Raw genomic sequence first — 27,704 nt, 5'->3', positions numbered from 1 at the left:
TTTTTATAAAAAGACAACAGATAGATAAAATAAAATTAGAATAGAGAGTGCTAGAGTTAGAGGGTCAAATAAAGAGATGTGTTTTTAGGCGTTTCTTGAAGATGGGTAAGGATTCAGCTGCTCGAATTGAGTTGGGCAGGTCATTCCACCAGATGGGAACAGTTAATGAAAGTGATTGTGCCTCTTTGGGATGGCACAATAATGCATCGTTCACTTGCAGAATGCAAGCTTCTAGAGGGCACATAAGTCTGAAGTAATGAATTTAGGTAAAGGGTGCAGAGCCAATGGTGGTTCTGTAGGTAAACATTAATGCCTTGAATTTAATGTGAGCAGCTATTGGTAGTCAGTGCAAATTGATGAACAGAGGTGTGACGTGCATTCTTTTCAGCTCATTAAAGATTAATCTTGCAGTGGCATTTTGGATTAATTGTAGCGGTTTGATGGAATTGGCTGGAAGACCTGCTAAGAGAGCATTGCAATAGTCAAGTCTGGACTAGTCTCAGCCTCAGACGTCACGCCCACGGACTGCTGGCTAAACGTCTGATGCCTATGGCATACTTTTCTGGAAACACTTCAGGAATGTCGAAGTCGTAATCTGACTGGTTGAATTAAATCGGATTTCCGGAAGACGCGAGTGTCGCGTTTATTTTCGGTCCACCGGGAAACAAAGATTCCGTGGCGCGAAGCCCCTCACCAAAGAAGAACGCCGTCTTGTTTACAACTGTTACGACGAACGCTTATCAGGGTCAACTAAACACTGGATTTTCAAAAGTATGTGAAATATTTAAAGTTCGCGGCATATAATCTTTAAAATGCATCCGAGAGTTTTACACACTATTCTGTTATTGTGGCGACATTTCCACGCCCCGAAGCGTGATGCTAAACGAAACGAACTGTGATTGGTTGTTTGACATGTCGGTCAAACGGCCTCATGGGCGGGCCTTGGCCAATGAAACGAGAAGTGGTCCAAGAACTGAGCCCTGATGTAGCTAGATGTTGCGACTTGGATACCTCACCTCTCCAAGATACCTTGAAGGACCTAGTTGAGAGGCAAGACTCAAACCACTGGAGTGTGGTTCCTGAGATGCCCTTTCTCAATAGGGTTGACAGGAGGATCTGGTGGTTGACCGTATCAAAAGCAGCAGACAGATCCAGCAAGATAAGTAACGAAGACTTGGAAGCCGCTCTTGCAATGGAATAACCCCCATATATATATATATACAGTATATATATATATATATATATATATCACACATGAATCACCCCGTTGCAGATCTCTACAGGTGGAGCTGGGGAAGGCGGAGGGTTTCTGAAGTGCACTGCAACTGCTACAACAAGCACTAGCCAATTATCTGAATGTTGAGCAGCAAGCTCATGGTCTGCTGATACAAAAAAAACAATCAGCTGCACCATGTGATAATGATGTCATTATGTCCGATTGAGTTAGACCTATCAGGCTGCGCCATCTAGAGTTCCATAACAGAACTTGGACTCATTTTAAATTGTAATAATATTGTAAAAACTGCATTTTTGATCAAATAAATGCAGCCAGCCTTAGTGAGCATACAAGACTTTTCAAAAGTCAAAAATCAACTGCTACTTGACTGGTAAGCTTTTGTAGTTATTGTTTATCTTGATTACAGCTACCTATAATTGGTGAGCTGACAATAATGTTAGTAATTTAAATGAAGACTACAGAGGCACAATATGATGAACAAAGAAAAGCCATACCAACGTTGGTATCGATACTATTTATGTTAGGATCGACACGCCCACCCCTACTAATTAACACAAGAGGTTTGCACTCAAGTTAATCAATGCACGGATATAAATACAGCTGAGATGCCTCTAATCATTTGGTCTTCACCTTTTGCCATTACATCACAGACTCAGCTTTTCCCGTCCAAACAACGAGACCTGTACTGGGGATCTTTTCGGATCCTCCGGCCAATCTGCTGGCCCCAGGATCGGTCTTTTTCAGCCACACTCTCTCCTCCACCGGCGTCACTTCCATCCTCTTATCATTCGGATGCATGGATATCATCCGTGCCGACAATTCCTCAGATCGGAACGTGGATCGTATTTAAGCCTGAGGCAAACGCTGATTAATTCCGACACACCGTCCTCACGGAGGGTAAACAAAGCGGACTTGCAAGATCTATTCGTCACCCCACAAGCTAGCCAACCTCACTCCTAAATCCAATAGATCGAGAAAAGCCCGAACTCGCCTCGCTCGACACCACCATTGTACCGCGCAACACCCGCAAGCGTCAGGTCGCAGCAGCAGGCCTTCAACGAGCCTGGGCCGCGCCCCTGTTCTCACCACAGCAAAGCCTCACTCGCTTCCCGCTTTGGTTCAGCCTTCACCGCTGCTCTGCCGGCCGCAGCGCTGTATGCAGCTGGGCCTCTAGCTTCTGTTTTCAGATGCTAGCGCGAGGCGGCCTCCGCTAGCGGCGCAAACCACCAGTGTTGCCAAATAATTTTCAGGTAAAATCGCTAAAGGCAGGTAATTCGTTGAAAAAGTTGTTAAAGGACATCGCGACATCATTGGATGCTAATGGCTCTATGTAACCATGACACAAAGTGCCTAGGATACACACTGGAATTACTTAAACTTTCCGTATTTTTCACCAGCATTTTTTACCAGTATTTAACTTACACATGGCATTCGTTAAATGGATAGATAAGATGGATAAGATTCATTTTTGTTTTGTGGATAAAACCAACAGTGGAAGAGGAAAGCTTCACTGTTGATCACAGTGGACCAACAGTAAATGATTAACAATAAAAAAAAACAAAAAAAAAAAACAATTAAGGCACATCATAAACAATTATTGAAAAAGTGCAACATGCAACTTAATTCATATGTGAAGTGTACTGCTAGGCACCTCGCCCAAAGTGTCTAACGTTACCAGCCGATGTGCCCCTTAGCTGGCTAGCTGTTTCAATATTTTTGAAAAAAAAAAAAAAAAAAAAATATATATATATATATATATATATATATATGCATGCAGCCTTTTATCACTTTACCAATTTTAAATGTTGCCAAATAATTTTTTTTAAATCGCTGCATTTGTTGCTAGTTGTTTGAAAAGTTGCTAGGCTAGTGCAAGAATGGCTAATCTAGCAACAAAATGGCTAAATCGGCAACACTGCAGGCTACCTGGACATTCCAGCATGTCCCGCTAAATGTCACAAACCCTTTTTCCGTGGCCTACAGCTACAGCAGCAGGAGCAAGCACGAGGCTGCCTCTGCTTGCAACACAGGCCCACACATCTCAGTCTTTATCCTCCCGCTACTAATAACCCCTTTTTTCATTTTCAGTGGCCTCCAGCTCCCGTAGCAGACACTAGCGTGAGGCTACCTCCGTTAGCAGAGCAGGCTACGATAGTTCTTCAAGACTCCCTTCCTGTGGCCTACAGCTACAGCAGACGAAGCAAGCGTGAGGCTGCCTCCGCTCACAACACAGACCCACACATCTCTTTCTTGTACTCCTTTTTCTCTTACGCTTCTATCAGTTTCCTGCCTCAAGCCCCAGAGGCCGATATTCAGCGTGAGGCTGCCTCCGCTGGAAATTGCGGCCCCTGCTCCTCTCCCTCATAGCTCTCTACTTTATTTAAAGTCACAATATACTCTTTTACAGTAACATCACTGCTCGTCCCACCAAATAATGTTGCCTCAGTGCCACCGCTAGTGGCTTACAACATCTGAGCACAGATCCTGGCAGGTGCAGACAAAGACCCCTCATCCAAGGCCGTCACCAACGAGTAATTGGATAACAGATGCAGATGCATTGCGGGCCACAATAAGCCATAATAATCGTTTTGAATAAAGTACCAAAAGTAAGTAACACATGGTTCTGTTGAAAACTTTATATAATGTTTTATACAATACCATGTACATACGCATTACATCAAAAGCCTACAGAGGGCCCCAATGGCCCGACAATCGTCTATATGTCACTGTGCAATCTAATTCTCGTTCGGCTAAACATTTAATTGAAATGTCCACTTAATCTTTAACATTTGGCCATTTCTTTACAACAGAAACGCCGCAACAATCGTAAATTATTGAATGTGGACGTCAAAAGTTGCCATATTTTCAAATTCTTCATTACGTTCAGCCATTTCACTGAAATAATCTGTTCAGCTTTTTCCCTATAGGTAGCGCAATTAAACGAGGGTTCATGATCAGACCTTTCGATGACCGCCGTCTCAACATTAGCCCATTGGAGTGGCTGTTAGGAAAATTATGGGGTAAAAATCGCCTTCTAATCGATTTGTCAGCTCCACATAACTCCCCGTTTCAAGCATAAACACCTCGATTTCCCTCGTCTAATTCTCTCCCAATAGTAGGACATTGATCAAGAAATCCATATGATAAAATCATGGGTCCTAGCACCTGGCTAGCAAAAGTCGACTTCACCTCAGCTTCCAAAGCCATGCCTATCCATCCAGATTCATGGCACTTATTTGGGGTACGCTAGCACAGGAAATTCTATTTCGTTGTATGCTTAACTTTCGGACGCAAGCAGCACCAAGATTTTCAGATGCATTATCAGAAACCGCTATTGGATTTGTCTTACAATCTCAAGCAGTCCTCATAGAATAATTTGAGTCGTCTAAAAGAGTAGATGCTGAGTATTGAACTCCCTGTCAGATGCTGCAAGAGCGCTCCCGTTGGAGTAAATACGTTTCCCTGTTGACTACCAGCGAGGCTCACCCAACCGACGCCGTGAGTAGTGAACTCACGTCAGATGCGCAAGAGCTTCCCGATCGAGCAAACCTTGCTTTTCCGTCCGACTATTGGCGAAGCTTACACGTCCGATGCCGCAGGTGCGGAACCCCCGTCAGATGCTGCGTGAGCCTTCCCGGTTGACTGAATATGTTTCCTTTTAACTACCGGCGAGGCTTACCCGTCTGATGCCGTAAGTATCGAACTCCTGTCAGATGCCGCAAAAGCCTCCCAACCCAGAAATCGTACCTTTTTGTCCTACGGGCTTCCCATCCCTTACCTTTTCCATCCTACATTTGGCGAGGCCTGCCCCGTCCGATGCCATGAGTATTGATCTCCCGCCAGATGACGCCAAGAGCCTCCTGGTTGAGCAAACCGGGCCTTTTCCATCCGAATACCAGCGACGCTTATCCGTCCGATGCCACAAGTATTGAACTCCCTTCAGTCATCGCCGTGAGCCTCCCAGCCAGATAAACTTACCTTTTCAAGTCCCACGTTTGGTGACGCTTACCCGTCCGACACACTGAGTCTTGATCTCCCATTAGGCGTCAGTGAGAGCCTCCTAGCTAGACTAACTTACCGTTTCCATCCTATGTTTGGGGAGACTTACCCGTTCGACACCGTAAGTCTTGTTATTCCGAAGGACACCGGTGAGAGTCTCCCAGCCAAATAAACTTACCTTTTTTGTCAGCTCGGGCAGTGGATATCGAACCCCAGTCGAACGTTTCAACAGCCGTTCGGTCAAGCACCTTTGCTTTTCAGTCTGCTACCGGCGAGGCTTAACTATGCAACACAGCGAGTATTGATCTCCCGTCGGATGTCGTGAGAGCCTCCTGGCCAGACAACCTTACCTTTTCCTTCTACGGTCAGCAAGGCTAACCCATCCAACGGACGAGCTCGACCACCAGTTGGATGACGGCAAGAGCCTACCGACCACACAACTTTACCTTTCTGTCTTTACCTGTCCAACACAGTGAGTCTTGATCTACCGACGGACGCCGACGAGAGCAGTCCCGGCCAGACAACCTTACCTTTTCAAGTCCCACGCTTGGCGATGCTTACCCGTTCGACACAGCGACTCTTGATCTCCTGTCGAGCATCGGCGAGAGTCTCCAGGCCACCCACCCCAACTTTTTGTCCGACGGGCAGTGAGATTGATCTCGCGTCGGATGTCGCGAGAGCCTCCTTGTCGGACGTCCCAAACCTTTTTTATCTGCCAAGCCGAAAGGACCCACTCATCCGATATCCGGAGTATTGAGCTCCAGTCAGAGGCTTCATGGGCCCTCTCGGCCATATACCTGCCCTCTGTCCTCTGATAAGCAGGAGCTGACGGTCAGTAGGGCCCGTACGCCAACTCTGGGAACTATCCCACTGAAGGCAACTCGGGTCCTGCTGGTCAAGGCCACAACCAAGCTGCTCCTCCATCGGCAGGCAGGGCTCACCCGTTCCAACGCGATAAGCACACCGTTGAGTATCGTTTTGAGCCCTCCCCGACCGGTCGCTCCAAACCACGCAGTCCATACCAGCAGCCGGTGGGGCCTACCCATGCATGCCAAACCGCTCCCATGGAGCACGTAGGCTCCCCTGGCCCGCCATACAGGATACTTCTCGAAACCAGCTCCCGCCAGATCTCAGTGCGTATTTTGGGGGGGAATCTTAGTCTGGCGGCTGTGCAACATTTAATTGCTTTTTGGGGGGGTACTCTGGTTTCGGGCCATTCCCGAGCTCGGAGTCCTTCCCCAGGACAGCACGCCAACTACGCATTACTATTCTCACCAAATACGCATTACCTTACTCGTGCTAAATATATGTAAGTGTGAACTCATGAATTGACACAAACTTGTCTGAGAAGAGAATAAGAGACAACTTCCAAGCCAGGGGGGCCAAGATGGTGTCGTGGAGGAAAGACGTGTGATTTTTAGTTCTGGCGGTGGTGGTAGTAATGTGATTAATCAGTTGACTTTTTTACTGTCTTCTCTGAAAGGTTTCCGCATGGTTTTGCATTGATTTTTCTTAAAAGGTTTGTCTAAAGTTATGGCTGTCAAAGTCGGTGCCGAAGTTGAACTAGTCTCTGAAGTTGGCCTGAGCAATAGGTTTGATGTGCTAGCTGACCCTGCTGCACCGGCTGATGCGAATCATATGAACCTTTGTTTGGCGACACCCTTTCCAGCGTCTCCTGCAAAAAGTCCTCCTTCTAAAAAAAACTAAAAAGAAGGCCGAAAGCGGGGATTTCGCTGACATTTTGAACGCCATTCAAGAATTGTCTACTAAACAAGATTCCACTTTCCAAAAACTTATCTCCATCGAGAATTCAACCGATGCTACAACGAAAGCCGTTGACAACCTGTCTTTGGTAGTGCAGAAGCTTGTTTATGATGTTAATGAGCACTCTGAAAAGATGTGAAGAATTGCAAGAGACATTACAGAGCTCCAGTCTTCACGGATTGAGCAGCTTGAGCGGTACAGTCGGCGTTGGTGTTTAAAGGTGCATGGGGTTCCTGAAACCAAGAATGAGAATCTGCATTCGATTGTTTTGAATATTCTTTGAATATATGTGGCATCTGACATCCGTGGCAAGCTCAGTGACGCACTTGACATGATGCACCGTGTTGGGAAACGGAACCAGGATGGCGGTCATCGAAGCATCATCATAAAATTCTCTATGCGATCACTCCGAGACATCGTTTGGAAGGCGGCGACGTATTTCAGAGGCATTGATCCCTGCAGATGTTGCTGCATGTGCAAAGTTATGGTCAATTGTTAAAAAGGCAAGAGAGGAGGGTAAGAAGGCATCCTTCTCCGGGCCTTTTGCATTCATTGATGGTCAGAAAATCGAGGCCTTATAAACTTTAGACTGAACTTTATTGATGATAACCGTGTTCGTGAGGATTTAAGGAACCTGTTTGCTAAAATCCCTCGATTTCGCTAATGCACTTTGGTGTTCTTGGTGTCACGTAGAAGACATTACTGATTGATCACCTTCAAGTTCAAATCAGACAAATAAAGCATTTAGCGTTATTTGTCTGTTATGCATTCTTTTGAGTTCTCTTCTTTTAGTTTAGCCTCTATTAATGTTAGAGGTTTAAGAGATCATACGAAAAGGAAAGCTTTATGTTTGCATTGTAAACGTAGTAATACAGATTTTTATTTTTGTTCAAGAAAGTCATTCATGTGCATCAGACTCCAATTTTTGTAAAATGCAGTGGGGAAATTCAATTGTTATGAGTCACGGATCTAACCGTTCTGCTGGTACTTTAATTTTGATGCATAAATTTAGGGGGGACATTTTAGAATTTTTTTTTTTTTTTTCTGATGAGGGTAGATGGATCATTTTAATATGTAAAACTGAAACTGTGGTATTCATTCGAGCATGGTATTAATGTGGTATTAATGTTTACAGGCACAACTCACGGAACGCCGATGTTCAAAGAATTGGGAGCAAAGCTTATTAGTATACAAAGTCGCTTAATTAATGCTTATTTGATTATAGCTGGAGATTTTACTGAAACTCCAGATGACGTACAGGATAGATTTCCTTCAAGAACTACTTCTAATGTGTATGATAACATTATTATATGGTTGTGTGAAAATCTTTCAGTTGTAGATGCTTGGCGTTTCTTTAACAGTGGTTGTAGTGGCTTTACTTGGTCCAACAAATCCAGATCCCTTAAGGCTAGAATTTATCTTTTTCTTATTTCTCATGCTATTTTGAAAGATGTCATTTCTGTTAATCATCAGTTTGCCCCATTTACTGATCATGTGTTCATTTATTTTGACCTTAAACAATATAGAAAGCCAAGTAGTTCAAGAGGTTACTGGAAATTTAACAATTGTCTTTTGGAAGATGCTCCTTTCAATGATTGTTACTTATCTAGCTAAAACTGTTTAGTAGAATTGAAGGTGACCTTTGCTGGGAGTTCTTAACAGAACTTAACAGAAGTAAACAAATTAAAAGTGAAAAAAATAATAATAAAGAATTTGAACTTATTCATAGGTTAGGTGTGTTAATGCAGAAGAATTATCCCAGTAAAGAAGATGAGGTAGAATATAGTGTCTGTCAAACGAAAATTGAAAATATGTACACAGAGATTGTTAAAGAGGCTTTCATATGCTCTAGAGCAAAATGGATCGAGAAGGGTGAAAGAAACACAAATTACTTTTTTGTTCTAGAGAAAAGAAATCGTAAAAAAAACATATCTCTCTGCCCTAAATATTAATGGTGATTTATGTACAGATCCAGGAACTTTTGTATACAACTTTTACAAAGACTTGACACTTCTCAGTTGTCCCAAGAAAAAGTTGATTCTTTTCTTCTGAGTGTTTGTGATAAAGTTTCAGGTATTAATGTGGATTTTAAATTACTATGTGACATCTCTATTGCTGAAATAGAAGAGGCACTGAAATCTATGAAAAAGGGAAAATCTCAAGGTACTGACGGCCTGTCTGTTGAAATTTATTTACATTTTTGGGACTTCTTAAAGCAGCCTTTATATTGTTTGTTTAAAGAATGTATTTATAAAGGAGAGATGACACACACAATGAAGCAGGGACTAATTTCTTTGATCCCCAAATCAGATAAAGATTGAAAACTGGAGACCAATATCATTGTTAAATGTTGATTATACTTGCTTTAATATTTGCAACTCGTTTAAAATCTGGTCTTAATAGTATAATTGGTGAAACACAATGGGTTTATGAAGAATAGACATATTAGTTCCAATATAAGACTTGTACTTGATCTCATTGACTATTCAAAGAATATTGATTCAGACTCTATTATAATGTTTTGGGATTTTTATAAAGCATTTGATTCATTAGAGCACCAATTTTTGTTTAAATCTCTCAGTGTTTTTGGTTTCGGAAATAAATGTATTAACATGGTGAGAATGCTTTATAATGATATTAACTCTTCAGTTTTGGTTATAGCTTGCAAACTACTAAACGTTTTAATTGTGACAGAGGAGTGTGTCAATGTTGCCTCATTTCCCCGTTTCTTTTTCTTTTGGCTGCTGAATTATTATCACTTAATATTTGACAAAATCCCACTTTGAAAGGTATTTCTGTATTTGGTAAAGAATTTAAAATATCTCAACTTGCTGTCTGTACTACCTCATTTCTTAAAGATCAAAATCAAATTCCTTTAAGTATTTATATTATCCAATCTTTCTCTGAAGCCTTGAGCTTATATTTAGCTATTGCACTGAACTATGTTGTCTCTGTGATACCCAACAAGCATCAATGCATCATCTCCCGGTTAAAGACTGTGTTCAAGTACCTGGGGATTTTGCTATATTTGCTTGGAAATTGTGTTATGTGCACAACTTTTCTCCCCACAAAGAAATTATTTGGAATAACTCAAGTATTTTAATCCGTGGAAAGTCTCTTTTTATTTACAAGTGACAGAGGTATTGTCTTCGTTTTGGATTTATTTAAAGATGATGGTACTATACTGGAGTATGAAGAATTTATGACTTATAGTTTTCCTCTGCCAGCAAGATTTTCAGTTCTGTCATCAAAAGTGTGTCTCCATGTTTTGTGCATTTATTTAAAACATACTTATGTTTTAATGAGAGGAAAGCAATTATGCCCAAACTTTTATTGGATGGAGTTTGTTTTCTTGATAAAAATAAATAAGATATATTTAGCGAATGTTACATTATTCAGTATATACATCCCCCAGATGTATTTTTTTCTGGACCAATTTTTTTGACAGCATTCATTGGAAGAAAGCATAGTTAGTCCCTGAAAAATTCTGCATCTCTAATAAAATCAGAGAGGTACATTTGAAGATTTTGCATATTGTTTATCCAACAAACTCCCAAATTGCTTCTTTTTTTATCTCTCTAACTTGTGTATTCTACAAAGTTGAGGAAGAAACTTTACTCATTTGTTTTATTATTGCAATCAGGTTAAATCTCTTTGGGAGAGCTTAAGTTATTTATCTTCTGATTTAAAATTTTCACTGAAAGACATATTTTTGTATTTTTCTGGCAGTGACCATGCTATCGATCTTGTTGTAATATTTTTTGTTTTGCATTGTAAAGTTTTTATTCATAAAACCAAATTTCTCAATACGTTACCTAGATTTGATGTCTCTTTTGCAGAGATTCTGCTTAAATCTCTTAAACACGTTGATAACAATAAGAATATACAAGTTTATTAAGGCTTATGACAATATTTTTCTTTCTGATTGATTGTTGTTTTTGTTTTTTTCTCCCTTGTTATTGTATGTCAATGCAGTGCTGTTTCGTGATGTTTTATTTTTGTCTTGCAAAAAAAACAAAAAAAAAACCTTCCGAGCCGCTTAGCCCCGCCCCTTCTGTAACCTCCTCTAACTGCTTGCTCTATTTCTGTGTTTATCTAGACGTGTTTTCACACAATGACCCAGAGGAGCATTATGGGAAGCGCTGATATAAGCGGAAGCGTCCTCACAGCATTGTGAAAGTGTCCTGGCAGGAGCTCATTTCCACCGCGATGGATCTGAAGGAGAAAACTGTGGCGGCACTAAAGCAGCACGCCTGCGGCGAGGAGCTTCTCGGTTTACCGGCGGCGCTTCCTGGAGCCTCGGTGCTGATCCCGCTGCTGCTGAGAGACGGAGAGCTGCGGCTCCTGCTCACCGTCCGCTCCGTTCACGTGAGGAACCTCAGACTGTCTTGATGTAAACTGTGTGTATGTATGCGCATGTGTTGAGAGCCTGTGTGTGTCTCGGGCAGCTGAAGCAGCACGCGGGAGAAGTGTGTTTCCCGGGAGGAAAGCGTGAGTCCGGCGACAGAGATGAGGTTCACACCGCGCTGAGAGAAGCGGAGGAGGAGATCGGGCTTCATCCAGATACAGTGCAGGTCATCTGCAAACTCTTCCCCGTCCTAAACAAGGTCCACTGATGTTTCGCTTAATATACTACTACTACTACATTTATATCTATAATACATACACGGGTACATGAAAAAGGTCATTTTTTCTTGTAACTTATTTCAAAAAGTGAAACTTGCATATATTTTAGAGTCATTACACGTAAAGTAAAACACTTCAAAAGTTTTTATGTTTTAATTTTGATGATTAGAGCGTACAGCTCATGAAAGTCAAAAATCAGTATCTCAGAATATTTTAATATTTACATTTGAGTTTCATTAAGAGACCATCTCTACAGTATAAATTCTGGGTATCTCTTATTCTTTGAAACCACAATAATGGAGAAGACTGCTGACTTGGCAATGGTCCAGAAGACAATCATTGACGCCCTCCACAAAGAGGGCAAGTCACAGAGGGTCATTACTGAAAGATGTGGCTGTTCACAGAGTGCTGTATCAAAGCATATTAAATGCAGATTTGACTGGAAGGAAGAATTTGGGTAGGAAAAGGTGCACAAGCTACAGGGATGACTGCAAGCTTGAGAATACTGTCAAGCAAAGCTGATTCAAACACTTGTGAGAGCTTCACAAGGAGTGGACTGAAGCTGGAGTCAGTGCATCAAGAGTCACCACGCTCAGACGTCTTCAGGAAAAGGGCTACCAAGCCACTTCTGAACCAGAGACAACGTCAGAAGCGTCTTACCTGGGCTGTGGAGAAAAAGAACTGGACTGTTGCTCAGTGCTCTTTTCAGATGAAAGTAAATTTAGCATTTCATTTGGAAATCAAGGTCTGGAGGAAGAGTGGAGAGGCACAGAATCCATGTTGCTTGAAGTCCAGTGTGAAGTTTCCACAGTCAGTGATGATTTGGGCTGCCATGTCATCTGCTGGTGTTGGTCCACTGTGTTTTCTGAAGTCCACAATCAACGCAGCCATCTACCAGGAGATTTTAGAGCATTTCATGCTTCCTTCTGCTGACAAGCTTTATGGAGATGCTGATTTCATTTTCCAGCAGGACTTGGCACCTGCCCACACTGCCAAAGGTACCAAAAGCTGGTTCAATGACCATGGTGTTACTGTGCTTGATTGGCCAGCAAACTCGCCTGACCTGAACCCCATAGAGAATCTATGGTATTGTCAAGAGGAAGATGAGAGACACCAGACCCAACAATGCAGATGACCTGAAGGCCGCTATCAAAGCAACCTGGGCTTCCATTACACCTGAGCAGTGCCACAGGCTGATTGCCTCCATGCCACGCCGCATTGATGCAGTAATTCATGCAAAAGGAGCCCCTACTAAGTATTGAGGGCATAGAAAAAACATGCTTTTCAGAAGCCTGACATTTCTGTTTAAAATATCCTTTTTTATTGATCTTATGTAATATTACGATTTTCTGAGACACTGAATTATGGGTTTTCATTATCTGTAAGCCATAATCATCAAAATTTCAAGAAATAAAAATAAAATATTTCACTCTATGTGTAATGAATCTACATAATATATGGGTTTCACTTTCTGAAATGAGTGACAAAAAATATTGACCTTTTTCACGATATTCAAATTTTTTGAGATGTACCTGTATATATATTAGTGCTGTCAAACGATTAATCGCATCCAAAATAAGTTTTTATTTACATAATATATCTGTGTGGACTGTCTATATTTATTTATTATATATATATATATATATATATATATATATATATATATATATATATATATATATATTATATATACACATGCAGTATATATTTGCAAAATATTTATATTCATATAATTTTTGTTATATATAAATATATTTAATATATAAATGTAACATATTTTTCTTAAATGTATACATGCAGGGGTGTGTATTATATATATATATACCTAATAAGTGTACACCGTACACGCACATATACTATGTAAACAAAAAGTTTTATTTTGGATGCGATTAATCGAGATTAATCATTTGACAGCACTATATATATATATATATATATATATATGTATATGTGTATGTGTTAGTGCTGTCAATCGATTAAAAAAATTAACTAATTAATCGCAATTTCTTTTCTGAAATTAATCGCGATTAGCCTTAAACTAATAAATTATTTTAATACTGTTATATGAAAAATCATTGAAAAATTTGGAGTCACTACAATTTGTTTTTTTGTTTTTTTGTTATATTGAGCAGATACATTAAATTGATGAAAAGTGACAGAAAAGTAATTTATAATTGTTAAAAATATCTAAAAAAAATGTAAATAATTCAAATAAATGCTGTTCTTGTGAACGTTCTATTCATCAAAGGTTCCTGTGGGAAACAACTGTTTCTGCAAAAATATGAAGCAGTAGAACAGTTTTCAACATTGATAATAATCAGAAAGCAAATCAGCTTATTAGAAGGATTTCTGAAGGATCATGTGACCCTGAAGACTGGAGTAATGAAGCTGAAAACTCAGGAATAAATTATATTTAAAATATCTTAGTATAGATAGCAGTTATTTGAAATTGTAATATTGTAAAATATTACGGTTTCTACTATATATTTGATAAAAAAAATGCAGCCTTGGTAAGCATAAGAGACTTTACAAAGCATATTATCATCTAATTTTTAATGAAAAGTACTATCATTATTGTCATTTCATTATTATACATTTCAAACATGCATTATTAATATTTCTGTGTAGCTCACTAAATACATTCCTATTTGGTGGTATTTTAATATATTTGTAATATTTAATTAAATTATTTGCAATAAAAAATGTTATATATATTATATAATCGTTTTAGTAAAATGCACATAACCACTAAATAAGACTTAAGAATATGAATTGTGTGCTTTGGCCAGTTATAACGGCTCTGATGGTTTCCACAGACTGGTCTTCTGATCACTCCGGTTGTGGCTTTCATCGAGGACTCCTTCGAAGCCCGTCCCAACACAGACGAGGTGAGCGAGGTGTTCACGCTTCCTCTGGAGTTTTTCACTAAAGAGGCGGATCACTCCGGTTATCCTGTGCCCAGCGTCTTCGGCCCGACCCACAGCTTCATGTACACTGACCCCAGCACTGGACACATCCATCAGATCTGGGGCCTGACCGCCGCTCTGGCCATAACCGTCGCTGTGCTGGCCCTCGGAAAGAAGCCCGAGTTCGAGGTCGGCTTTAACTTGGACGATCCTGCTTCTGGGTTTAAAGATGCGCTGAATCACAGATTGAGCAAATTATGAAGACGCTACAGATTCAGTGTTATTGATCACACTAGGGGAAATTATTACTGTAAAGTTACTAGAGCATCAGATTGGATATTCTTCATGTAAATAAAAATTTATAATTAACAATGAGGATGTCATTTGTATTTTCTGATAAGAGTTATTACAACAGCATTACTGTGTGTGTGTGTGTGTCTATATATAACAGATAAATGTGCATAAATTTGTAAAGGAAGAATATTTTAAGTATTGATACTGCACTAAATTATACTCATAAATTTTAATAAATCACTAAATTGTTTACATTTACAATAAATACATATGAAATGTTGAAAGTAGTTAGTATATACATTAACATGCAATAATATTATATTTATTTACAACACTGAGATTAAGTTAATATTTCAATGATAACTACAGCTAAAAATGAACGTTTTTGTTGTTAAATAAAATAAAGCTAAAACAAAATCAAATATAAATATCAGATGAGAAACTTTGAATAACACCACACATTCAATTACAAATAAAATATAATTTCTTAACAAACTTTTTTAATATATTATTAAATTACTGTTGTTGTTTTTTAAAATAGTAAAATATTTAATATCCAAATTTGAATACTATTCACAATTTAGCATTTTTATATTTTAATTACTAGCTTTTCGTCATTTCATGAACCCAAGTTTGAGTACTCGTCACATTTGTCCACTAGAGGTCCCCATCTCCTGACTTCTGACCGGACCACTGCCTGGGACACGTCATGCTCATTTAATGGCATCAACGTATTCATTTTAAAATAATACAAATATTTACTAGATATTTAATTGTTTTATTTACTGTTTCACAAGTACAAATGAAAGACTTCAAATCGGTGTTATTTTGGTATCAGAGATACTATTATAGTCTAATTTGTTTTTAGTAATTTAGCGTTGTATTTGTTGTTGTTAAATGTCTATATAGTGTTTATTCATTTTATTTTAGTACATCAGGATAAACTACTGTTAATGAAAATGATACATGTTGCATTGTCAAATAGTTGAAATACATTTTTTTTTAATGTTTTATATTCAGACTTTTGATGGTTTTAGTTTATGGTGAACCATTATAACCATGCTTCAGTATATACTTAAATAATAAAGAATGCACAGAATTAGAAGGCAAACACTTAATTTTATTAACAAATATTGTCAAATAAATAGACATATCTGTATGTAACATGAACTGAATGTAATTTCTGCCAGGCACTTCATTTGTAGAGATCTGATGATGCTGTCTGTTAGTGATCCACAGACACCTGCTCAAATCCCACCGCTAAACTACTGCTGTTCCTATTCATGTTTGCTAGTGTTTTCATAGTGCAGTCTGACTAGCAGTAGAGTCTGTAACACTGCTCTAATTAGGACACTTGCTTTGATATTTTATTATCTAATGCAGTGGCTTATATATATATATTATGGTTACTGTATCTTCAGTAAGATTAGACTGAATCATCTCCAATTCCTGTTTTTGTCAAGATGTTTGATCGACTAAAAACACAATGCACTATTTATCATCACATTACACCAATAATTAGCAAATGTTTTCACAAATGAAATGCTAATACACAAACTTTGGTCACTCTAATGTGCACCAAACACGATCACAAAATAGATCAATTTGTAAGCATCACGTGTTGCAAGTATATAACTCAGCTCAGAACACACACACACACACACACACACACACACACACACACACACACACACGCTCGTTCTCTGTCAAGCAAACACACACACGCATGCTCAGGGTCATTCAAACACTGCCGAGGCCAGTCCGCTCTTCCTGAAAGTCTCTGCCACGTGTCTGGAGTGCTGGATTTTGGCCGAGAGCGCCTCAAACATGTCATTCTGGTCCAGCGCCGTGGCCGTTCTGTAGATGAACATCCCCAGCGACTCCAGTCCTCTCATGCCCAGATTCACACCACAACCTTCCACAGAATCAGTGAAGAGTCACATCATAGATTACAGACAAATAGTGTGAAATACTATAGGTTATGATCTGAAAGGGAATGCTGCTTGTAATGATTATGATTCAAATATGTTTGGCTTCATGTAAAATGTGTTTAGCAGTGCTACAGAATAAAGTATATACAGGTCATTCTCATTCAGTTTATTATTATTATTTTATTCACAGTATCACCCAGTTTCAGTGTGCCTTGTAATAAATCACATAATCACTAAACACATCAGAACATACATGATATATATATATATGCATATAGTGTTGTCAAACGATCAATCGCGATTAATTGCATTCAAAATAAAAACATTTGTTTACATAATATATGTATGTGTACTGTGTTTATTTATTATGTATATTTAAATACACACACAGTATATATTTAGAAAATATTTACATGTATATACATTTATATATTTATATTTTATATTATATATAAATATATTTATTATATAAACATAACATATTTTTCTTACATATACGTGTGTGTGTGTGTATTTATATATACATAATAAATATAAACAATACACACATATATTATGTAAACAAAAACCTTTATTTTGGATGTGATTAATCGTTTGACAGCACTAATATATATATATATATATATATATATATATATATAGATAGATAGATAGATAGATAGATAGATAGATAGATAGATAGATAGATAGATAGATAGATAGATAGATAGATAGATAGATAGATATAATATATTATTATTATTATTAATTTAATTTTTTTTATTATAAACTATTATAGAGAACATTATGGGGTTTTGTGCCAAAAACAATATTGCATAATTAAAAAATGCAATTTGCAATGTGTTTTTTCCCCCTAAAACAGAGTGGAACTATTAAACTTGTCAAAGCCAATTATAAAATACTAATATTGATTATTATTATTATTATTATTATATAAAAATATTATTATGAATATACTATATGTTTTTAAGAGGGAACTATCAGCATAACAGGGTTGAACAGAAAGTGCAGGGGGAAATAAAAAATTCTGCAATTAAGTTATTTTAGAAACAAAAATACATATTTTAATTTTAACAAAGTCAAAATTTAGGTACAGTTCATTTTTATACGTTGAATTTGACTTTATTTGTTTACTTATTTATTTAGGTTTTATTACTCAAATATAATTTAAAACCCTAAATATATAGTTTTACTTCATCTAAATTTGTAGCAGTAAATACATGTATAGTTTTAAATATTAATATCCATAACCACAAGTATAAGGGGACATTCACACAGAATGCATTTTTACGGTTAAAAATGTGAGTCACAGGGTAGTAGAAGAGAAGGAAAGAAAAAAGTGTTTTTGAACTTCTTTCAACCTAAGTGCCGTGTTTTAGAACGGTGTGTCATTCATGAGATGCTGCAACAGACACAAGACGTGAACTCAACAGTCAAACACATCCATCTACTGCGTGTTTCCATAGAAAACGCAATGCAATGGAAAAACGTGAAAGAAGAGTAACTGTATTTGGCCTAGAAGCATCCAGACGCTCACCCGTGTCAAAGTTGAGCACTCGCGCAGCTTCTCCTTCCACGGTCACGGCGACGTTGTCTCCTTCGATGTAAGCGGCGCTGACGCGTCTGTAGGACAGCATGATCTCGAACAGCTTGCGGCTGCACTGCATGTGGTGCAGCGTGAGTTCACTCAGACGAGGCTCGATGTCGGTCTTGTACGCGTTGAACGACTGGTGGAAGATGTTCTTCATGATCTGAGTCAACAGAGAGGAAAGTGATCCGTTCAGTCTCCTGCTCTGCACGCTCATCGAGGGTCTTTGCAAGCACATTATTGCATACAAACTCCCTCCACACACGCACATAGTGACTGTAACCAGGTAACAGCATGTGTCTCAGTGAATGACATTTGCTGTGACGACTGTGTCTTGATAAATCCTGTCTATTTTTATATATTTTTTCACTCTTTCTTTTTTTGTTTTCTTTTTCAAGCACTCAGCTGCATATTTTTTGTGCTATTGTGCCTCTTTTGTTGTCTGCTTCTCCATTCTTTCTATTTATTCATTAATCAAACTCTCCAAGTAAGGCAAAAAAAAAAACTGAGTCAGGGATGTGAAAATATAGTCTGGTATGGCCTTTAGCCCTGTTTGCCCCTGCTGGTCAAGTTTGGAACTGCACTATCTAGATGTTGTTTATTCGTATTTATGTTTGTTTGTAAGGTTTTGGGGTTATTATATGCCACAGCTGACCAATCAGAATCATATATTCTAGAGAGATCTGAAATCGGGCTGGGCGATATGGCCAAAAATACAACTTTTTATTTTTCCATTATATACAATATTGATATTTATCACAATATACATTTACCATTAATGGTGAAGAAAATACTTTCCACATGTTTGTTAGACCTTGAGAATGAATGTTTTTAGCTATGTTTCCATCCACCTATTTTTATGCACATTTTGGAAAATCACATAGATTAGATGGAAACACCAAGATGCACATCAATTCTAAAAATTTGTTCCCAAACAGCAGCATCCACCTCCGAAAGTTTACCAGGAAGTGATGATCTTGTTCTCTTTGACTCGGTGGATGTAAACAGTGCTTTATTTGCAAATATTGTATGCGATATTCCAGTTTTGCGCATAAGTTTAATTTGCATCTTTGGATGGAAACATAGCTACTGTAACTAGTTTGTTCTCAATTTAACTACCTACCTTTTGATTTAGGGCAATGAATACAATGAATTGAATTATTTAAACTTTAACAACTTACATTATCTTTTAAAATATAATCAAATAAGATGTCACACAACAGAACTGTATAAATTAATACATTATAGTAGATAATAATATATTTGTGTCATAAGTTCTCAAAGTTAAACCAAACTTTTATTTTGGCATTTGGTCAGATCTTTGAGTTTCAGTATGTTTTTTTTTCCTCTAATGAAATGGTGTAAAGCTGAAGTGACTCTCAGAGCAGCTTTGGAGATGAAGTTCATGTCCTCGTATATTGAGACGCAGACACTGAAAACACAGCAAACGTCACGTTTATTTCTGATGTGTGATCAGTTGTTAGAATCCATATCAAGTAAAAAAAATTAAAAAATCCAGAGCTTATTATCGTTATCAAATTATTGCAATCTTGATAGTTCCTGAGTCTAACAGATGCATGCTGGGATTGAGACGTCTTACTGAAGAGTTGGCTGTGTGGCGCAGGAAATGCATCATTTTGGAGTCTGCGTCTGAAGTGCAGGCCAGAGCCATGTAGCGGTTCCTGAACGTTCCGTAGATCTTCAGATGGAATCCGGGCTTCGCTGCCGGCTGAGAGGAGCTGCGTGATTCCTTCACAGTGTTGATCCCGTACGCCGACAGATCAAAATACAAACTATGTGCACGGATCTCAGGTGTGGGAACCTAGAAAACAGAAACAGACCATTATTTTCTTACTTAAATATCTTAATATTTATCATTGTATTATTATATTTACTACTATAATGTTATACTGTATATTTTTATTATTTATTATATTTACTAGTGCTGACAAATGATTAATCGCATCAAAAATAAAGGTTTTTGTTTACATAATATATATGTGTGTACTGTGTATATTTATGTATACATAAATACACACACATGCATGTATATATTTAAGAAAAATATGTTTATAAATTTAAAATATTTATATATAATATCAATCATATGAATATAAATATATCCATGGAAATATTTTCAAAATATATACTGTATGTGTGTGTATTTACATATACATAATAAATATACACAGTATATATTATGTAAATAAAAACTTTAATTTTGGATACGATTAATCATTTGACATCAATAATATTTACATTTATTAATTTATTCATAAGTCATCCTCAACATATTGAAATATTTGTTACGTGTCCATTTAACTATGATTCGCTAATTAATTATTGCAGAGAAAAAGCTGAAATGTCTCTTCTATTCCCCATCTGGGCCCAAATTGGTGATCTTTTACTTGGTAGAAAATGAAATGAGGACAGGAAATTGCATTGGACTAAAGAGATTTCTAATGGGGCAAAATCTCCCAGCGGGCACTATTTTCTGAAACAATTCAATAATAGTGGCAGAAGCATCAGTACAGTACAATCCAGCTAGGTCATGTTCTGGCCTTTAAGGATTTCTCATTTGTCTCCACTGACTACTGCATATCCTAAATGCAAGCAATGGGCTTTTATTTTGAAATATGTCTGTAAGTTTTATGAAATCAATGAAAATGTGCATTGTATGAAGTATTCTGACTGATAAACTTAGTTTGTGTTTAAAAGTTTCTCATTTCACATGTGAAGAAGAAATGTCTTAAAGGTACAGCGACACAAATCCCACAACCACATTTCAATGTTGAAGGTAAGCCACATATCTGCTTTAATTCTGAAACCCAAAATATACTACATTTTTTACATGTATTTATATTTCATTTGATAGCATGCGCGACACATGTGCACTAGAAACGTTCATCTTTGTCCAGTGTCTGCGCTATTTCTCTCCAAAAGTTATGAGCAATCTCAAAATAATTGGGTGTGATTGGATATGATTAGATATTTTGAAGAATGTTGGTCACCAAACAGGTTCTGATTCCCATTGACTTACATTATATTTCTTGACAATACAATGGAAGTCAATGGGAACCGAAACTGCTTGGTCGCCATCATTCTTCAGAATATCGTTTGTGTTCAGCAGAAGAAAGAAAGCCATACAAGTTTGGAATGACACAAGGGTGAGTAAAAGATTACAAAATGTTAATTTTGGGGTGAACGGTTCCTTTAAGGCTCACAGAGAGAGTTAAAACTGGTAACAGCTGGTACAGATAGTCATGAATCCTCAATATTCAGAGCCAAGTTTCAGTTGCACTAATTAGACTGAAACCCTGCTTATCTCTGAACCTTATCAAGGTTGCTAAAGCTTGTTTGATGAATTACTGTATACATAACAGAGACTGTCGGGGACGCTAGCTGACCTTGGTTATCTGCGTTAGCTAAACCCGCTACACCATCTGTTCAAACAAAAAGCCCATTAACTAAAGACAGAAAGAAAAATCAATTATACAAACCATCATTCTAAACCTGTGTAAAAACAATCAATTTAGAGACAGAATCAGTTCCTCATAACACGAGCTGTTGCAGCTAATGATGGAGGCTGCAGCTTCTCTCCGCCTCACCTGCATCATCAGTGTTTATCGCTGGCAGAAACAGTGGCTTAAATGGCTTAATTTCCTCACTCATATTCATAAAATGAATCAGCCCAGTAGGACCCTGTTGACATCATGACCACAGAGCGCTCGGACTAACACGCGATTCATATTCAAGAACACAAATGAGAGATTTCTCAGAATAATAGCATGGGAAGAGGAAAAAAGGTTGCTATTGAGATATAATGGTGTGATACGGCGTAATGATTCAAGGAGAAAGGAAGAAAATACATATGCACTGTAAAGGGACGTTCACATAGAACACGTCTTTGCATCTAAAAGGGTTTAAAAACGCACCGTGCAGAACACCTCCTCCAGACACATCCGTCTACATAGAAAAACAATGGAAAAGTGATGGAATGGAAAAATGCATTCTGTGTGAACGGCCCCCTTTTTAATAACATTAAAATATACTTTGTGTGAAAGCAGGTAATTTCAATAGTTTAAATTACGGCAAACATTCTCAACTAAACTTTTCACATTTAATTTTAGAGTAATTTTTCATTTTCAAGCAAGTTTACTTATTAAAGTAACAACTGCCTGAATTCACTTTTACAGTATATAAAAATGCATAAAAATACTGATTTATTGTTTAGTTCAAAAAGTCTGAAAAGCTATGAGATTACTTTTTGTATGCAAAGAAAAAATAAACGCCTTTATTCAACAATTTGTTGATCAAATCAAAGTGTAAACAACTGACACAGAACAGCATACGGTGTTTACGTATGTGATACTCTCCAAAATGGCGCTATAGGGTGACGCGGAGGAGACGAATTGTTGAATAAAGTCGTTATTTTTGTTTTCTTTGTGCACAAAAAAGTATTCTAGTAGCTTTGTAAAATTACGGTTGAACCACTGATGTCACGTGGATTATTTTAACGATCTCCTTGCTACGTTTCTGGACCTTGATCGTGTAAGTTGCTGTCTATGGGAGGATCAGAGAGCTCTCGGAATGCATCAAAAATATGTTAATTTGTGTTACGAAGATGAACGAAGGTTTACGGGTTTGGAGCGACATGAGGGGGAGTAATTAATGACACAATTTACATTTTTGGGTGAACTATCTCTTTAAGTGTGCATTTATCAACTTGTCAAGCAACTAATAGACATTACTAAAGGCAACAAAACTTTGATTTCATGGGCTTTCTGAAAAGACTTGTATGTAAGCATCTCACCTGTCTCTGGTCCAGTCTTTCTATAGTAGCATTGGCGCCGTAAGCGCGACATGATTCTACGATGTAATCAGTGCTGATGCCCAGCACCGAGCAGGAGTCTCCACACGAACCGTCAGCAACCACAATCACCCGCGGCCATTCACCCCTCGGCATCTTCCTCAGGTACTCCTCGCTAAACTACAGGATCACAGCAAGAGGAAGCATTTAGGCTTGCAATGTGGTTATTTTACTGAATCAAAAGCATTTGAAGTAAGATTCCCAATCAAATTATTCTTATGTGCAGGGAATCAAAAACATGCAGCACGGTCAGAACAGTCTGATTCCCGAACTAATGATTCTGAACCATCTCTTTAAAGTGAATCAAAACATAGTCCAGTAGTACGATTTCAGCACAAAAGGAGTGGTTACAGTGTGGTCTGACTCCTGAATGAATGACTTGAAACCAGTTCTTTTTAGTGAGTCAAAACACACAGTGGATCCAGTGGTCGGATTTCCAAAAAAAAAGACTAAATTAAACTAAATCAAAACAATCAACATGCACACACCAATTCTTGAACAAATGCCCATTATGAGCCAAAAAACATAATGCTTATAAAGTACTATTTAAAACATCAGGACCAATTATTGGATTGGATTTATATCTTCATGCCATTAAGGCAAAACAGAACATCTCTATAACAGCATACTTCTCAACAACAAAACATGTTAAACCTGCATAATTGTCTTAAAAGAATCAATCATTTATTTGCATGGACAGCGACAAGTAAAGACTCTTATTTGTCACCGGCAGTGTGTGCTCCTCTGAGCAGAAGGACATTTTTGTTAAACCAGACTGACGGCTTGTCACCCAGAATAGCTCTAAATGAAATGAAACTCAAGTCCGGTTTGGTTTATTGGACAGGAGCGTCTAGATACATCAGAGACCTGGCATAAACAGACAGGCCTGACAGTCCAAGGCCAGAGAAATCCATTTACACAAACTGGAACAATTACCTCACAGTACATGACTGTGCCTGACATACTGAACAGAATATGTTGTATAATGCCTAATATAAAAAAAAAACAAAAAAAAACAAATGGTGCTAATATGCAACAATACTGTAAGCATGTCAAAAGTATGCTAAATACTTTTCTATGTTTGAGAGGCATTTAGTATAATTTTGGAAATAAATGTAACTATTTTGTATTTTTAATTATATTTAATGTAAATATAAAATAAAATAAAAGTCTCTTTAAACCAGATGTTTTGAGTAAATTTTAAAAAACACACAGCGTGAATAATACCGTCTGATTTGTGAATGAATGGCTCTAATGAGTTAAAAACAAATAGTTCATCCAGTCTACTCCTGAACAACTGGTTCTAAAGAGTCGGTTGTATATATATTATTGTTTAAAAATAAAATTATAAAATCTTAAAAAGTAAAAAAAAATGTATAAATAAATTGGTATAAAATCAAATGCTTGCAACTATATCTTGTGAAATAGTATAGCTAGCATGCTAGACTACTACTATGAACAGTCCACAAACACGTAGGTATCTCAGGCAGAATAAATACCAAAATATATTGATTTCTACAAAGAAAAAGAGTATTTGGTTCAGTGGCTAATGGCTTGGCCCTCAGAAGAACACGATGCCCAAGATGTCCCAAACAAACGTCTGTCTTGACTGAAAATAAATCCCTTTCAGCATGCAGCAACCTACAAAAGAAGGAGCACTTTTATAGTGAACAATAAAATACTGCTGGTCCTAAAAAAAGACCAAAATAGGAGAGAGAGAGAGATAGAGGGGGGGGGGGGGGGGGGGGGGGGGGTAGCTGTCTGTAGCTTTATGAATGCCTTCTCACTGCACCTGTTAAACATACATGTGCCAACATCACCTGTTCATTATATGACAGACATGAGGCAATTAGTTAGTTGGCACTAAATGTGTATTTAATGAAACGCTTTGAAGAACGGCCATCTCAGTAATTTCCTGTATGTCAGAGCCATCTTTCAGACCAGCCCAAAATGCTGTCTCATGGTGATAGAAACTCATTGGTGCTTGTATCTTTATTCCTGAGACAATTGCTGCTCTACGTAAAAAAATCTAATTTTCAGTCTTGAGAGAAATGCAAGGAGCCATCGTGAGAAGAAAAGACGTGTCCAGGAAACAGATTTTAATTGCTGAAGGTCATTTTTCTGCAAACGGGCAGCAGCTTTATTGAGCTCCTTGGCTTTGACTCGACTCTGTCTGCTGAGTTAACACTGACTGAACTATAAGGACAGTGTCTCACTTCAGAAAATCCATTGGAAGAAGCACATCAATTATATTTTGTTGTTTATAAAGCCAGTGGCATCTATCTATCTATCTTATTTAATTATTTATTTACCATGTTCGCAGTATCATAAGGATATGGTAGCTGGTTTCTGTTCTAAACTGCTGATTAGTTGGTGCAAGGTGGTTATTAACTGGTCCAAGCTGGTAATTTGCTGATCAATGGATTGTTTAAGCTGATTATTAGCTGGGTCAAACTGGTTATTAGTTGGTGCAAATTGGTTATTAACTAGTCCAACATGTCATTTGCTGATCCATGGTTGTTAGATTAAGCTTGTAATTTTGGTTATTACCTGGGTCAAACTGGTTATTAGTTGGTACAAGATGGTTATTATCTGGTCTAAACTGTACATTAGACTGTTTAAGATGGTCGATATCTAGTTTAAATGGGTTATTAGCTTGGCCAAACTGGTTATAGTTGGCGAATGTTGATTATTAGCTTGTCCAAGCTAGACGTTAGATTGTTTAAGGTGGTCATTGGCCAAACTGGTTATTAACTGGTCATTTGCTGATCCATGCTGGTCATTAGTTGGTCATTAGCTAGTTTAAGCTGGTCATTAGCTGGGCCAAACTGGTTATTAGATGACCAAGCTGGGATGCCTTTCCCAAAAGCAACTATGGTCACAAGTTCCGTCGTTACCAATTGAGTTCAATGGAACTTACAACCATAACGATGCTTTTGGGAAACGCACCTCTGCTCAGTAGATGGTTCACGCTGATGGTACCATGTTCCACAAACAAGCTAAACCTCCTTAACCTGGCATGATCAGGTGGTAGCTGGTCTGGGATTGTCTACATGACAGTCTAATAACCAGCTTGAACACAGTTCCCATGTTCCAAATTACAGCGATGACCTTTTAATATAATTTTGAGTAGATGACTAGGTCGGGCAAGTGAATGGTGAAAATAACTGTTATAGTAACTTTAACACGTGGTACTGATTCATTTGCAAGCAACGCAGTAAGAAACCACAACTCGCACGCACCTTTGTACCCAAATGGACTTTAACGTCAACCTTTTGCTTCTTCTGCTCCAGGATGCTCAGCAAGTACTCCTGAAACACTCCGATTTTGGTGAAGAAGTGCTCGTTGTGCCAGCAGCCTTCCATGTTGTCAAAATCCACCCCCAGGTCCAGGAGGAAGCGGACGCTGCGGGGGTCCAGCGCGATCTGCTGCGGTCTGCAGAGCAGCGCGCTCCGGTAGCGCTCATCCAGGAGCGTCAGTTTCAGCACTTTACCGGAGCGGACAGCGACCAGAGCCGCGGTCAGACCGATCGGACCCGAGCCCACGATCAGAACCGAGATCCGAGCCCGCCACTGGCGGAACCCGTCCAGACTCACCTTCACCACCACGTACACCAGCACAGCGAGTAAAGTACTGAGCGCGGTGTCGTACGCCAGCGTCCGGTACTGATCCACGGGGCTCTCCGCGCTCACCGCAACCATGGCGCGATCGGTCAGGGAACTGAAGACAGCACGCTTCACTTGTTGAGGAGCTTTGCCATCGCTGGCTGCCACGTTACATGTGGGAGGTGAGGTGAAGTGAAGGCTGAACACGCTCTTTCGCTCTCTCTCGCTCTCTCTCTCTCGCTCTCTCGCCTTTCCTCAGAAGAAATCGTTGTACAAAAGCGCATCTTTTTTTGTTTTCTGAGCGCACTGCAGTTCATTAATTTGGGCTGCTGCTGCCGCGCGCGCGCGCGTGTGTGTGTGTGTGTCAGAGTTAAACAATTTAAGGGGACTTTTTAAATGTATTTTAAACGTACAATGAAAAAAAATGGGGGTTAGCTCATTCGGCATGTTCCCTCAAGAATGAACGTATGGCTCTATGGTAATCATTTACTCACCCTCATGTGTCGTTATGTGAATTACTTTCTTTGAAACACAAAATTTGAAGAATTTTGGTTACTAGACAGCTTTGATTGCTAGGAAAACACTGATAGATTTCTGAAAATATATTTTTATGTCCCAAGCAAGTAGAATAGATTTGGAGGTAAATGATGTAAATGATGACATTCCATGTTGTCTTTAAGGTTTTGGCTCATACATTTAATTCCAATTTGAAGCTGTTGTCAATCAAGTCACATTCTTGCAGGTGAAAAAAAAAAAAAAAAGTATTCAGAATTAAATTATGTTGTGATGGGGTTGAAGACCAATCATGCTTTTAACCGCCATATATTAATTTATTGCCAATCTTAATTAATAGTTTATAATTAAATTATAATTTATAATCAATT

At 38.3% G+C, this 27,704-nt stretch overlaps 2 protein-coding genes across 3 annotated transcripts; one reads left to right on the top strand and one right to left on the bottom strand.

Moving 5' to 3' along the window:
- Positions 1-11,097: 11,097 nt before the first annotated feature.
- nudt7 (nudix (nucleoside diphosphate linked moiety X)-type motif 7) lies at positions 11,098-14,899 on the top strand. Of its 2 annotated transcripts, none has more exons than XM_079414854.1 (3): positions 11,098-11,368; positions 11,449-11,574; positions 14,443-14,899. In XM_079414854.1, exons 1-3 carry the CDS (start codon positions 11,210-11,212, stop codon positions 14,791-14,793), a joined length of 636 nt encoding a protein of 211 aa, XP_079270980.1. In that variant the 5' UTR covers positions 11,098-11,209; the 3' UTR covers positions 14,794-14,899. The 2 variants fall into 2 exon arrangements, with proteins under 2 accessions (XP_079270980.1, XP_079270979.1); XM_079414853.1 differs by having other exon boundaries at positions 11,112-11,368; positions 11,449-11,607.
- Positions 14,900-15,928: 1,029 nt separating this feature from the next.
- LOC306868306 (uncharacterized protein) lies at positions 15,929-27,320 on the bottom strand (the record flags this gene model as incomplete). Its single annotated transcript, XM_079414416.1, has 6 exons — positions 15,929-16,741; positions 18,295-18,508; positions 19,946-20,167; positions 23,159-23,335; positions 26,458-27,069; positions 27,315-27,320. The coding sequence occupies 6 exons, from the start codon at positions 27,318-27,320 to the stop codon at positions 16,563-16,565; spliced, it is 1,410 nt and encodes a 469-aa protein (XP_079270542.1). The 3' UTR covers positions 15,929-16,562.
- Positions 27,321-27,704: the final 384 nt, after the last annotated feature.

The sequence above is a fragment of the Barbus barbus genome, assembly GCF_936440315.1.
Source record: "Barbus barbus genome assembly, chromosome: 50".
Lineage (NCBI taxonomy): Eukaryota > Metazoa > Chordata > Actinopteri > Cypriniformes > Cyprinidae > Barbus > Barbus barbus.
The sequence above is the reverse complement of the archived record's forward strand: the minus strand, read 5'-3'. Positions and strand labels throughout refer to the sequence as shown.